Below are 12,601 nucleotides of genomic sequence, written 5' to 3' on the forward strand. Positions count from 1 at the left end.
AAAGAATAAATTCTGTACACCAGACTGGTAAACTTTCAACGCTATACCACCGGCTTTCAGCGAGCCCGCGTATCCAGAGAGAATAGTTTGCGGGAGTTTTTGTCCGAGTCTCGTCGGGCAACGGGAGTATCTCGTCGTTTGTTGGACGATTCCCATCGCGAGAAACTGGCTTTAAATCGCTGCCTCGTAACCCTTTCCACTGAACGAAAGAGAAATATTGTTACAGGAACAAAGATTGCTCGTAGCGAGAGTACCGATTTCTAATTTTCCCCATTTGCTCTTCCCTCAAGATCTCCGAGACATTTGTACGATGTTTAAAGTATCATTTATTCGCGTTAGCGAGGAATATGAAAAAAAAAAAAAATATTTCATACGACTAGATATTGGTTTCGTGAATAAAATCGTACGTGTACAGTTTGCAGGAAAGATACGTCTGTTCCTTGATTGTTCACGCGAACAGCTTGACGGTCTTTGACGTAGAACGTGCATGCAATTCTATATGCTGTGGAAGTAGTTTAGTCTGTCTGAAAGCACTTACTTCGTTGTGCAGGGGTGCGTGTTGCACGGCATTAGGGTCTTCTCCGGTCTGCTCTTTGCATCGCAATAACTGTCCTCCACAACATTCTCTTCGGTGCCGACCGATTTGCACACCGCTATCGCCATCTTGATACCTATATTGGTGCAAAAACGCGAGCGGAGAAATTAGCCCGTTGAACGTTTATGCGTTTTAAAACAACGTTGCTGCTCGTAAATCTCGCTGGTCGTCTTTTTGTTGAGAACGTAATTGGAGGGAAAGAAATTTTATCGAATGTAATTCACACATTTGTTTGAAATAAGGTTGCAAAACACTGTTTGAAGAGAAACAACTATAGTTGCTGAATGTGTGTTAATATTTCACGATCTAATAAAACTTTCAACAAAAAAAATGAAGATAAATGTCTCTTTCGTACAATATTTTATTCAGATAACGTTTACGTTGTTTGCGTGGAAAGAAAGAAATATGACTAAATTAATTCAGTAATTACCAACCTCCGCTGCAGGATTTCGAGCAGGCGGATATCGATTCCAAACTCCATGAGTATCGCGATTGGCAGGTTGATCCATTCCCTCCGCACACGCCACACGCATCCGTGTTCTTGTTACTACCCACTCTAAGGTCGCAGCCAACCTTCTGCAACAGAAATACACGCTCGATTGATGAAACACGTCTTCCACATAATGAACTTCAACCGCGATTATCGCAAAACTTTGCCTTGAAACAACTGTAACAACAAGTTAACATTCTTTTTTTTTCTGTGTCCAAACTTTTACTCTACAAGTATTTCAAGTTTCATTAAAAGTAATTCAAGATTATATCGCACGGTGTGGAATATATAAAATGTTTGCTTTTTGTTTTTATTCGTACGCAGAATTCGCGTCGCGCATCGACTTGCCATTTTCCTAATATAAATATTTTTTGACGGTGGAAATTAAAGTTTTTTTCACAATAACAGTGACATTTCAGGAACATTAAAAAGACCAAAGTTGACCAAGCTCGCGCTGTCGCGAAATTTGCGCAAAAATCCAGAATTTTTGAAGAGTTTAGGAAAGAGACATCAGGGGATTGGAGGTGATGGGGACGAGGCCAACGTCGATTCGTAACCTGGCTCGGACGGCAAGCTGATTTGTCATTCAGGTTGCATGGAGGTTTGCTCGGAGGTCGGGAAGTACATTATTCATCCCTTATCCGGGACGAGAAGAGTGAAGTACAAACTGGAAGACGAGGGTGCGAGCGAACGAGCGTTCGAAGTGGGACGCGTTCGAGATGCCAGAAGGAGCGAGCGAGAGGGTAAAAAGGAGGAGCGAGACGTGTGAGCCTAACGAGGAATCCCTCGTACGATCAACTGCGTGGGTGTGTAGCCCGAGATAACCCGAGAAATTTCATGAAGTGATCGATATAATGTGACTAAATTGTACGTTTTGATTGCGCGCGCCCCTGAAGGTCGTCAAAGCCTCGTCGGAAGTGCTGGTTTCAGTCCGATATCGTTTCGAATTGCACAAAGTATCACCCATTACACACGTTTGTATTCTCTATTACATAAAATTCCACCGGGTAACAATGTCGCTCGATAAAAGCTAGACATTGCCGTACGAAAATTGCGCTGTAAATTCCGGCGCGACTTGCGTACTCGGCCTCGGCACGATCTCTATTTCGGTCCCAATTGACCGTTCGATTTGGCCTCGAGAATCGAAATCGGGCTCGATTATCGTTCAAGTTTCAAACGCTCCGCGAAATACCTCCATTAAACATCGGCGATCGTCATTCGGCCAATTGCGGGCGGGGTTACGAGGCGCAGTTTTATTCCGCGCGCCAATGCCCGAAGTCCGGGGTTTAGGCGGGGCACTTTATTTCCGCTCTCTCTCTCTCTCTTTCTCTGTTTCTCTCTCTCTCTCTCTCTCTCTTTCTCTCGAAACGAGACTGGGTTCTCTAATAGCCCGAGGTTGGCTTCACGCATCGAGAAGTTACACTAACGCGAGGGCAAAAATGTCCGAGGGAACACGGGGGTGTCGATCCGAGCGGATTGAGAGATGCACTCTCGTCGAATAGCACGGAAGAATATAGATATATATATATACACACACACACACACACATATAGCATATATGCTCGATGCGCAAGATCGAATCGAGGTAATACTTTTTCTAAGAACGATAAAAATATCTTCGGAAATAAACAAGTCAAAAACGTAATAACGAAAACAATTTTCAACTGAGATTTATCATTCACTTTTTATCACAATTCTAGAAAAAACTTTTATCACATTGAAAGACTCCCACAAAGATAATCAAGAGTAAGGTTGAAAAAAAAACGCGGGAATCATCCGCGATATCTCGAAATATATCAAGAGTCGCGCGGATATATCTCGGAATATATATAGAAGATTTAATTTCATACGAGGATGAGTTTGTTTTTCGCCACTTTATCTTCGTCGTATCGGCGAATTGAAATGAAATGTCTCAACAGGAGCACGTGTGCAAGCTTCTTTGTGCGACAGGCAGGAACACGACGGAGGTGCGCCGACGAATTAGGTTTACTTTGTCTCTTGTGGAAGTGAAAATCAATGACGAGAGCCGATAATTGGAAGGTTGGGTCTCATCGAATCAACCAGTTATTTCTCTAGGTAAACAAGTCGTAGAAGAAACGAAGAGTCCGTCCTGGATGTGAGAGATGAAATATCGCGGGATTTAACGGCGCTTCGCCGTCGGATCTCGCGATCCTGTTTTGTTCCACGCAAACAACTGTTGTAATAAGAAACGATATAAGACATAACACACGAAATTAGAATTGATGATGTTATCATCGTCTGGACAAATTTTTGTTACTACGCATATGTTGCTCTTCAGTTACATTGTATTCATAAATATGATATTGGTTTACTATGTTGAAATTTTATAAACATAAATTTAGTTTAAATAACAAGATCTATTTGAATACTTTTTTTAATTAGTTGTTTTATTATATAAAAAAATTGATTTATTTTGTCAATTCTGACATTTAAATTTTTTGAACACGGTAACAGAAACAATCTAGTAACAAGACTTGCGTAAACAATAAATTTTCCAATATTTCCAAACTGAAATCGATTATTGGGTCCATTCGTTCTCTGCTCCACGGGGTGGAAGTACGAACAGACGAGTAAAGACGCAACGTAGCTTATAATAGCCAATGTTTCGCGATTTTCCATACCGTAGTGATTTCGCTGCGCAAATTTGACTGACGTTCCATTATTCGACCATGCGCTCGCGATTTCTATTCGGTGTTCTATGTACCTTTCCAGTCCTAAGCACTCCTCTCACCTCGTATGTACCGTCGCTCTGCACCATTAGGATATCCACCTTTTCCACCGTTGCCATTTCCCCGCCAGCCCACCCCAACGTCTCTTTCCCTAGCACTCGTTTCTATCTTTTAACATAGTTTTCTCGAGAATAGGATTTACAGAGTGGAGGAAGAGGTGCTTAACTCCGGCCACTCCATTCGCCTTCGTGTTTTCACTGGCACGATGAAATTTATTGTGCACCTGTCCAGGATTCTACAACTCTGATTCAATCCGCACTTCTCATACGTTTATCTATTCTACATATCACTGCGCAGTTTTTCTTCTCTTAGTGACGTTCGAAGAGCTAATCTTGGAAAAAGAAAGATTTACCGTTTGAAAAACACATCCGTAACTATTTTTTCAGAAATATATCCGCGGTATAAAAGATAAAAACGAATTTTCCAATGAATTATAAAAAGTTTTGAGGGAAGAAAAATACGTGTAATTCATGTTGAGAAGAAAACAATATTGTACCTAAGTTACGCAGTAACTGCAATTTGCGGGCGATATAATTTTTTTTCGTACCTCACCTGAGGAACAGTGAGTGAGAAAAATAATTTTGCCGAAGATAAATTTTAACGAGCGCGCCCAACGTAATGAAAAAGCTCGGCCGTCCATCGGGCGCTCCCACAACGAACAGGGGACTCAGTACCTTTAATAACGCAAAGCCAGTTTGCGTTTACCGGAGTTTGCTTAATGCTTAATTACGTGGACTTCTCTGCTGATTAGATATTGTCCCTGCGACTGCGTCGCGGGCGTCGGCCGTTATGAGAATCCGTTAATTATTTCCCGGCATACCGTGAACGCGCTTCCCTCGGCGTTATTGTTAATCCGATTTCTTTCTGGCTGTTTCGCGGTATCACGAGTCTCATTTAATTTAGGATCAAAGAATTAAGATTTTAATGCCACTGTCGAGAACGCGCATTATTCCACGTGACGGAAAAGTGTCACAGTTTTACGCAGATAAAAACTCGACGAAGTGTTGAAATTTACTCACAAACATTACTTATTAGTGTAATTTAAATAAATTTTTTTTAAATAAATTTTTTTTACAGTAATGTCATTTTCATTTTAATATAACAATTTGATATTGCGCTATTTCCAGCAACGAGACATCGCGCATGAATAATAAATAAAGTTTCATTATAACAAATCTTATATTTTGGTTATTTAAATGTATCACTTTTGGAACATCACGTAATTAAATATAAATGTCTATAAATGTAAAAGATAAAACAATTATGAATTAAAAATATCTCGACAAAGCTTACATTTAAGAATATTTCGAATGAGATTTTAATGAAATTTAATTTTGAAATGTCTCGTTAAAACAATCGTCAAAAATTATACTTTCTTATCAGAAGAACACACGCGCAGTATATAATGTGCCGGACAATCTTCATTACGTTTCTAGAAACTATGTTTGCATATATGCGTACACACACACACACACATACATCATAAGCGTATACATACATGTAGATCAAATTAAGCTAATGGACGATGAGATCGGGCTTCTCGACACGCCCACGTTAAATATTAGTAGAAGACTGTCGCGGGTACTTCGTTAGGTTGCATTTTCTCAACAAGATGTAAAGCGTGCCGGGGTGTCGCGGTTGAAGCCGGAAAACCGACGAGTCGCGAATATGTTTAAGGTACTACCACTTCCCTTTCCTCTCCCGCTCCTCACCGGAACATTCGCCTATGTGCCGACATCTAGGCGAATCTCCTCCGATCCCGGAGAGTTTCTCTTCTAACTCCAAAAGTTTCCCCACGAAAGTTTCGACAAGAGACGTAGCAATTGCGGTTAAATTCTTAAGTAACGCCCGCAGTTTAATCTCAGTCTTAAGGCTCCCGCGAAGTATTTTTTTTTTTTAAAAAAACGTTGCTTATCTACTTAATTGATAATTAATAATTTGTCAAACTCTTTCGTCTCTCGCGCGTTACGGCAGAGAATTTAAAATAAAAATACGGAAACACACAATGTGAGAGAGAGAGAGAGAGAGAGAGAGAGAGAGAGAGAGAGAGAGAGAAAGAGAGAGAGAGAGAGAGAGAGAGAGAAAGAGAGAGAGAGAGAGAGAGAGAATGACATCGACCGCATTATCTGTAATATATGTGTGTCCATTTTGCATATGTATATTATCATTGATTTTCAGCTCTTTGATGTCTTTTTGATTAATTCGAAATCAGTTTTTCTTTGCTAAATATATATTATCCATAATTTAATACATATAATTTGCATTCACGTTAATACAATTAATTTCAAGCGTGGCTTTCATGCGCATAAAGGTTACTCCCCCTATTTAGTGTTTCAGGTAACGTTTCGCCGATACATTGTTCGGTTCACACGCGACTCTTGATTAATTAATTGAGTAATTATTCGATCAAAATTACAGATCGGATTATATCGATGTTCAAAATGCGAGGCGAGTTGGTCCAGCTTATTCGTAAATTTAATATGTAAATTTACAAGATATTAGCTACGCGACCGAGAACGAGTTGACATAGGAGCAAAAATAGGAACGCGTGATTTAAATAGATTTATAAGTCAAAAAGTAAATTTTGAGACTCGAACGTCATTATTTTGAATTATGTATACGCAAACTTTTCTCGTATGTCTCTCTCTGATATCTATTTATAAACCACTCTATCAGATATTCGCACGCGGAAAATATGGAAACGCGAAAATAGTAAATATTATAATTGCAATATTAAATCGTCTCTTTCTCTCTTCCTCTCGGTGAACGAAATATTTTTTAAAAACCTGAAAAAAAACAAGAATTCCAGTGGCATTTTACATGTCCCTTCGGCTTAGAATTTTTTTCATTTAATACCACAAAGAAGGATAATTTATTACCCTTACTTATCTGCGTGTAATTTTACCGCGCAAACATAATTAAACAGGACAGGAAATTTGACCCATCTGACCGTACATCTTACCGTGCATCATCGTTATTAACTAAATTATGGTTGAGTGAAGTCTAAGTATCGTTGTAATTCCGTAATTAACGAGTAAAGGCCTATACGTGTTGATCGACCGACAATTTATAGTGACTGACAAGCGGCGCACTGTACTCTACCGCTTAATGCTCCTCGCACCTAACATACTGCGGTCTGCACGTGACAGATCCATGGTTTCCGATAATGCCGCGGTTAAGAATCGATAATTACATCTCTCGCGAGAGATCAAGACAATTATAAAGAGTAATCGCTTGCGGCGATAGTAATTTTCGTTGCAAACGAAAGCTCGGTTTCGTTTTAATTGTAACGTGTTGCAATTTCGATAATAATTGGAACGTGAAAGATGGAAATACACACACACGCATATACACATACAATAGATCGCTTTATATACACGTTCAGCTGTTGAAACTTTGGCCGGAAGTAAAACATATTTAATCGTTGTTATGAAGAAGAACGTATAAATTGATAAGCGATATTAATACAGTTTTTAACGATTTCCAATGAGCAAAAAATATCCCGCTCGTGATAATTATTTCAGTTTCGACGAAAATTTTTGAAGAACAAAATACGCACGTTTTCTCTCTCTCTCTCTCTCTCTCTCTCTCCCTCTCTATTCAACGTCTTCTTCATTAAAGACACGCGTAAAAACAATGAAATTATTGAAATATCTAACGTGCGCTCTTTTCTCTTCCCTCGCGAAATTATTCGCCGTGACGAGCGTTCGAGAGGAAGTTGGATGAGAAATCGAGTACCGCTCTTGGTTTTCAATTCAAGCGTCGGATCAGCGAGTAGAACACAATAAGGGCGCGCGCAGGATAATGACTCGACTCCCTCCTGTACTTGTCAATTTCAAAAGACACGAGAGTCTAAAACACAATTAATCCACTTCTCTTGCACCTCGTAATTTACAATCAACTTTTGCATTTTTTCAAAAACAAAAAAAATCTCATCTTATTTTTGAGAAAAAAAATAAATAAAAATTTGTATTTCTAATAACTCGGACGCGGGTATGTATGTATGTAAAAGAGGAAGAACTCACCACGCACTCGCCGTCTATGCACACGTCCGTGCCCTCGACGTGGCATCTTGTGCCGTCCTCCACCTTGTCCGCCAGTTGCACCACTATCGTTTCGTCGCTGTCGAATTGCAGACTGTCGGTGGGCAACGTCCTTTCGGCCGACGACGACGACGACGACGACGACACTTCCTGCCGTGAGTGTGTAATGCCGTTCTCGAGAGTTTGCTCACCACGGCAGATCAAAGCGCACGGTCTAGCCGGATCGTAATGGGGATACCACTTGAGCAGCTGTCCGCTGTATGGCACATTGTTAAAGGCGGCACATTGTGCAGCGCGAAAATCGTCCGATTTCTCGCACGGCTGAAACCACAAAAAAAGGAGAATCCGCATTCAGGGCAGGCTCATTAAACGCTACAGCGCTATACATTCTCGCAAGCTCCTTCGAGAAACCGTGTCGCGTTTCAATAAATGTTCCAGATTTGATGGAACTATTTGTGAATGTTATGATATATACATATTTTTAGATTATAATCTTGTTTTTAGAAAACTCGATTCACAATCGTATTCGCTTGTGAATTGTAACGAGAGAGAGATTGTTTTCTCGCGAGCAAGGAATGAGTTTAATGATGAACTTTCGTTGTGTGACGAGGAGTTAGCGGGCGAGGTTACTTTTTTTTATATCCTCGACATCTTCACGAAATAATATCTATGACGTTTCATTAAAAAATTTTTAATTTAATAGATAATTAGAGAGTAATTATATTAAATTAAGAAATTATCGGCTCCGAAGTTTCTAAACTAAGAGATAAGAATTTTGGTCATGAGAGCCGTTTCACAGGATGTTGAACGGAAAAACCGCGTGTGAATATATGCATACATATATATGTATGTATTTGTCTTTTTTAGAATTGAAAAATTTCAATTCAAATTCAACGTGTAAAGAAATTTACACGAAGACAAATACATACATATATATGTATGCATATATTCACACGCGGTTTTTCCGTTCAACATCCTGTGAAACGGCTCTCATGACCAAAATTCTTATCTCTTAATTATATTAAATCTACTTTTTTTCGAGTCTTCCTTTCTATTAGAAGATTTATTTCAATCAGTTTTCTGCAGTATCAATAGTTTTTCATGAATACATACAGACATAAAAGTATCTTGCAGTATACGAGAGAGATCACGCCCGAAGTGATCTCTTACCTACATAAGAGAACAAAGATCCCAATTCCGGCGGACGGCTAATTAGGACAAAATCGTATTCCATTTATACTTCTCGAACTTGGTCCGGGAGATAGCGAATCCGAAGTGAAGGATCGATGCCCGAGAAATCCCGAGAATTGCCATTACAAAAGAGCGCCCGCTAATTATCGTTATAATTAACGATTCTTCTTCGAACCGCGATATCTCCCGGGCATTTCCATCGAACGTTTTCGCAAGTTTACTTCACTCTTCGCAGAGTTGGCGTTACAATATAAGTTTCAAGAGAAAACGTCTCTATATATCTCCCTGGTTCCTCGTTATCCCTCGTTATATTCATTGTATTTTTTGTCATCTACACCGCACGCAAGCGCGGATAAAATTTCTGGAATTTAATTCCGCGCCGTGTATATATCCGAAAGTTATAACGACGAGGAACATCATTTTGCTGAAATAAATTATTTTATCATTCTCGATGAAACTATATATTATCTGCGTATCAACTGCGTAACAATATTCATCATTATTATTGTTAGTATCGGCATGTATTGTAATAAGATACATCTGTTGCAAGTTACAAGCAAACCAGTTGTGCATTACGCAATATTATTACATCGCTTCGTATTTTTGTGTAGATTTTTGTTCCAGTTTCATGCACGTTAAACACGGATGTGCGCGTTTAGGAAGAAATACAATAGCGATATAAATAATTTCTCTTTCCTCAATGAGAGAGAGAAGACCGATTGGCGATCGGTTACACACGCAATCGAAACGAAACTTTCAACGATAAAATTCATTCGCCGCCGCGGTTCAATCGCATTTTCCGTTGCACGATGATTATTTGCGGCGTCATACATCGGGCGCTTCGACTCTGTGTCCGATGCGGTAATCAGCAAATTCAGATGGAAAATATACAGGTGCGAACTACACGCGCGCCGGACCGGCTACGTGAAGTTTACACGCGATCGTTTTCAATGCGACTGCACTACAGTTTCGGTTGAGCGACGCGGACGATGAGGATAATGTAGCTAAACATTTCGCCGCTACCATTGTTAGAAGCAGTGTTTGTTGTAATGAATTTGCCGGCAGCGTAGTAATTAATTAGCGCGGATCGGCCAGCCGCAGAGTTCAGTTTCAATTGGGTCGACGTTGCATACCGCGCAGGCGGCGCGCGCCAAGTTCATATGCAACATACTGTAATTGTATTGTAAGACATCTGCTTAACGATAGCTGCCTTCGAGGATTATTTGCACAAAATACGAAACAAAACAGAGACAATTGCATATGTTAGCATTTTGACAAAACTCAAAATTCAATTTATTATCTTTTTTTAATTCTTGATTTAAGATTAATTTTAAGAATTGAGAGTGATTGAATGACCTTTTACTACTGAGCTCGAGTATATTCGAGACTTTAGAAGATTAATATCCAGCGACAGAAATAGTTTTCGTGCGTTAAACTTCGCGAAACTCGAACTTCGATCTCTTTTCTATGACTATCGAGAGTGACCTGCGAGTTCATTTAATTATTTTTGAAAAACTGCTACAAATACTTTAGCAAAGACAGGTTGCACGGTGTTTCATTAAGTCAGCAGTGAAAGAGTTAAAAAGAGCGCGGGCGTAATTTATTCCTTCGTTGACAATAATACGGATTCTTAGAATCGCGGGATTATTCACCACGCGATGCAAATTCGGATCGTTACTGCTGTTCCTATCCACAGTGTTTCCTTCAGTCTTGATTACTACCAGTTCGCACGAACGTGACGATTTCGCAACTTGCCGAGTTAGTTTGCTATGCTACAGAGATGATCTAGAAAATAGTTTGCAGCTGTGCGGCGTAACATCCTAAGACGCTGTGTGTTAGACGATACTATGGTTTGTAATGTGATTGTGTACGAGAGTGTGCGTATATGTGATCAAATGAGCAACACGCATAATAAAATTGAAAAGAGAACAATTATAACGTTCGACAATTAACAATAAAGATCAACAAGTCAAACGATGAACAAAAAAATGACAAAAAGTATGTTATTTGTGTGAAAAACATTTGTTTCATTGCTGTATGACGCTTCAAATAAATCGAATGAATAACCGAAAGAGAAAGAATAGCGGAATATATGAAACGTACTTCAATCAAATAAACTCTGTCTATTTTTATGATCAAACGATGATACCAAGCAATTAATCTCTCTGGATAAACTGCTTTGTTATGGATTCTGTAGTGAAACCGAATAAGGAATTTAATTGAAAAGCACATATATTACGTAAGGCAACATTACAATAATATATCGCAATATAGATACAGTATATGTTGTTTTTCGAGATGTATTTCCGTTAATTTCATAAATTGCTCTCTCCTAACAAACAATATTTATTTTTTTATTATACAAGAGCAGAGTAAACTACATAATTTTAATTCTTGTTATTTCAAATTTTAGCCTAAATTTTTATCAATTTATTTTTAAGTCACAAAGCAAATAGTTTTTATTTATCTTATTACTCACATCTTCGAAAGACGGTAACCAAGTAGTGTACATTTTTGTTTGATAAAAAGTAAATATATTTTATGTGCATTTAGTTTTTACTCTCATTTTTTAAAATAACTAGAACAACACAGTCGCGCTCTACGCGCACGATGTTATTGTTTTTTATTTTAACGTGTTATGTCAGTGAACACAACCTGTGACCGCGATGACAGCTAGTATTATATATACGTCTTACAAACCATACAATAATACACATTAGAGAAACGTCAGAAATAACGCATGAAAATCAAAATGAACAAATAGTCAGAGGGAAAAGTGGAAAAACAACACGTAACTAAAGTTATATGACAGAAAAAAGAGTAAAAAAGGGAATATTACATATAGTATATATAATATTCTATATATATAATATTATATATATATTATATATATACCGTAATCACGTGACCAAGGTCAGTGACCTCACCGCAGTCACGCGACCGAGGTCAGTCACCCCGCCGCGGTCACGCGACCGAGGTCAGTCACCCCGCCGCGGTCACGCGACCAAGGTCAGTGACCTTATTGTAGTATATATATATAATCACGTTGCTCTAATCACGTGGTGTTTTTTTTCTTCCTTCTGTCACAATATAATTTTCGCGTATAAGAGGCACTACCGTGCGTCTTGATATATACGACATAAATCGAGAAACACATCCAACAAGAAACACATCTAAACAGAAACGTCCAACCAGCGTCGAGATAAAAGTGGTAACAATTAGTAACGAGAAAATCGATTGTGATTATTTACAACACGCTTTTTCTGGTAGTATTTTTACTAGTACTGGTACTTTTATCTTGACTTTTGTAGTACATATTTTTAAATATTTTTTCTCTCAGAGTATAATACAGTAATTTGAATAATGTAATGCGGCTCTTTTTAATAATAAAGTAACAAATTTTTAATTTAAGCATCACTAATTACTAATTAGTTTAGATAAAAAAACAAAATTACGTTTTACGGTCTTGAACTTCGAAAAAGCAAGTACGCATTGGCTTCTTAAACTAATGTACGTTCGAATTGACGTAATC

The 12,601-nt window shown here is 38.6% G+C and overlaps 1 protein-coding gene across 3 annotated transcripts in view; it reads right to left on the reverse strand.

Moving 5' to 3' along the window:
- LOC109862664 (ADAMTS-like protein 1) overlaps positions 1-12,601 on the reverse strand; it is a 152,900-nt gene that overhangs the window by 20,671 nt on the left and 119,628 nt on the right. For all 3 annotated transcript variants that reach the window (XM_020442783.1, XM_020442779.1, XM_020442775.1), the window contains exons 5-7: positions 7,861-8,199; positions 1,030-1,171; positions 539-671 (exon numbers count right to left, since the gene is read on the reverse strand). In XM_020442783.1, the coding sequence (XP_020298372.1) occupies positions 539-671; positions 1,030-1,171; positions 7,861-8,199 (614 nt within the window). The remainder of the gene's footprint in view (positions 1-538; positions 672-1,029; positions 1,172-7,860; positions 8,200-12,601) is intronic.

Source organism: Pseudomyrmex gracilis, unplaced genomic scaffold (genome assembly GCF_002006095.1).
Source record: "Pseudomyrmex gracilis isolate BER0280 unplaced genomic scaffold, ASM200609v1 scaffold_10, whole genome shotgun sequence".
Classification (NCBI taxonomy): domain Eukaryota; kingdom Metazoa; phylum Arthropoda; class Insecta; order Hymenoptera; family Formicidae; genus Pseudomyrmex; species Pseudomyrmex gracilis.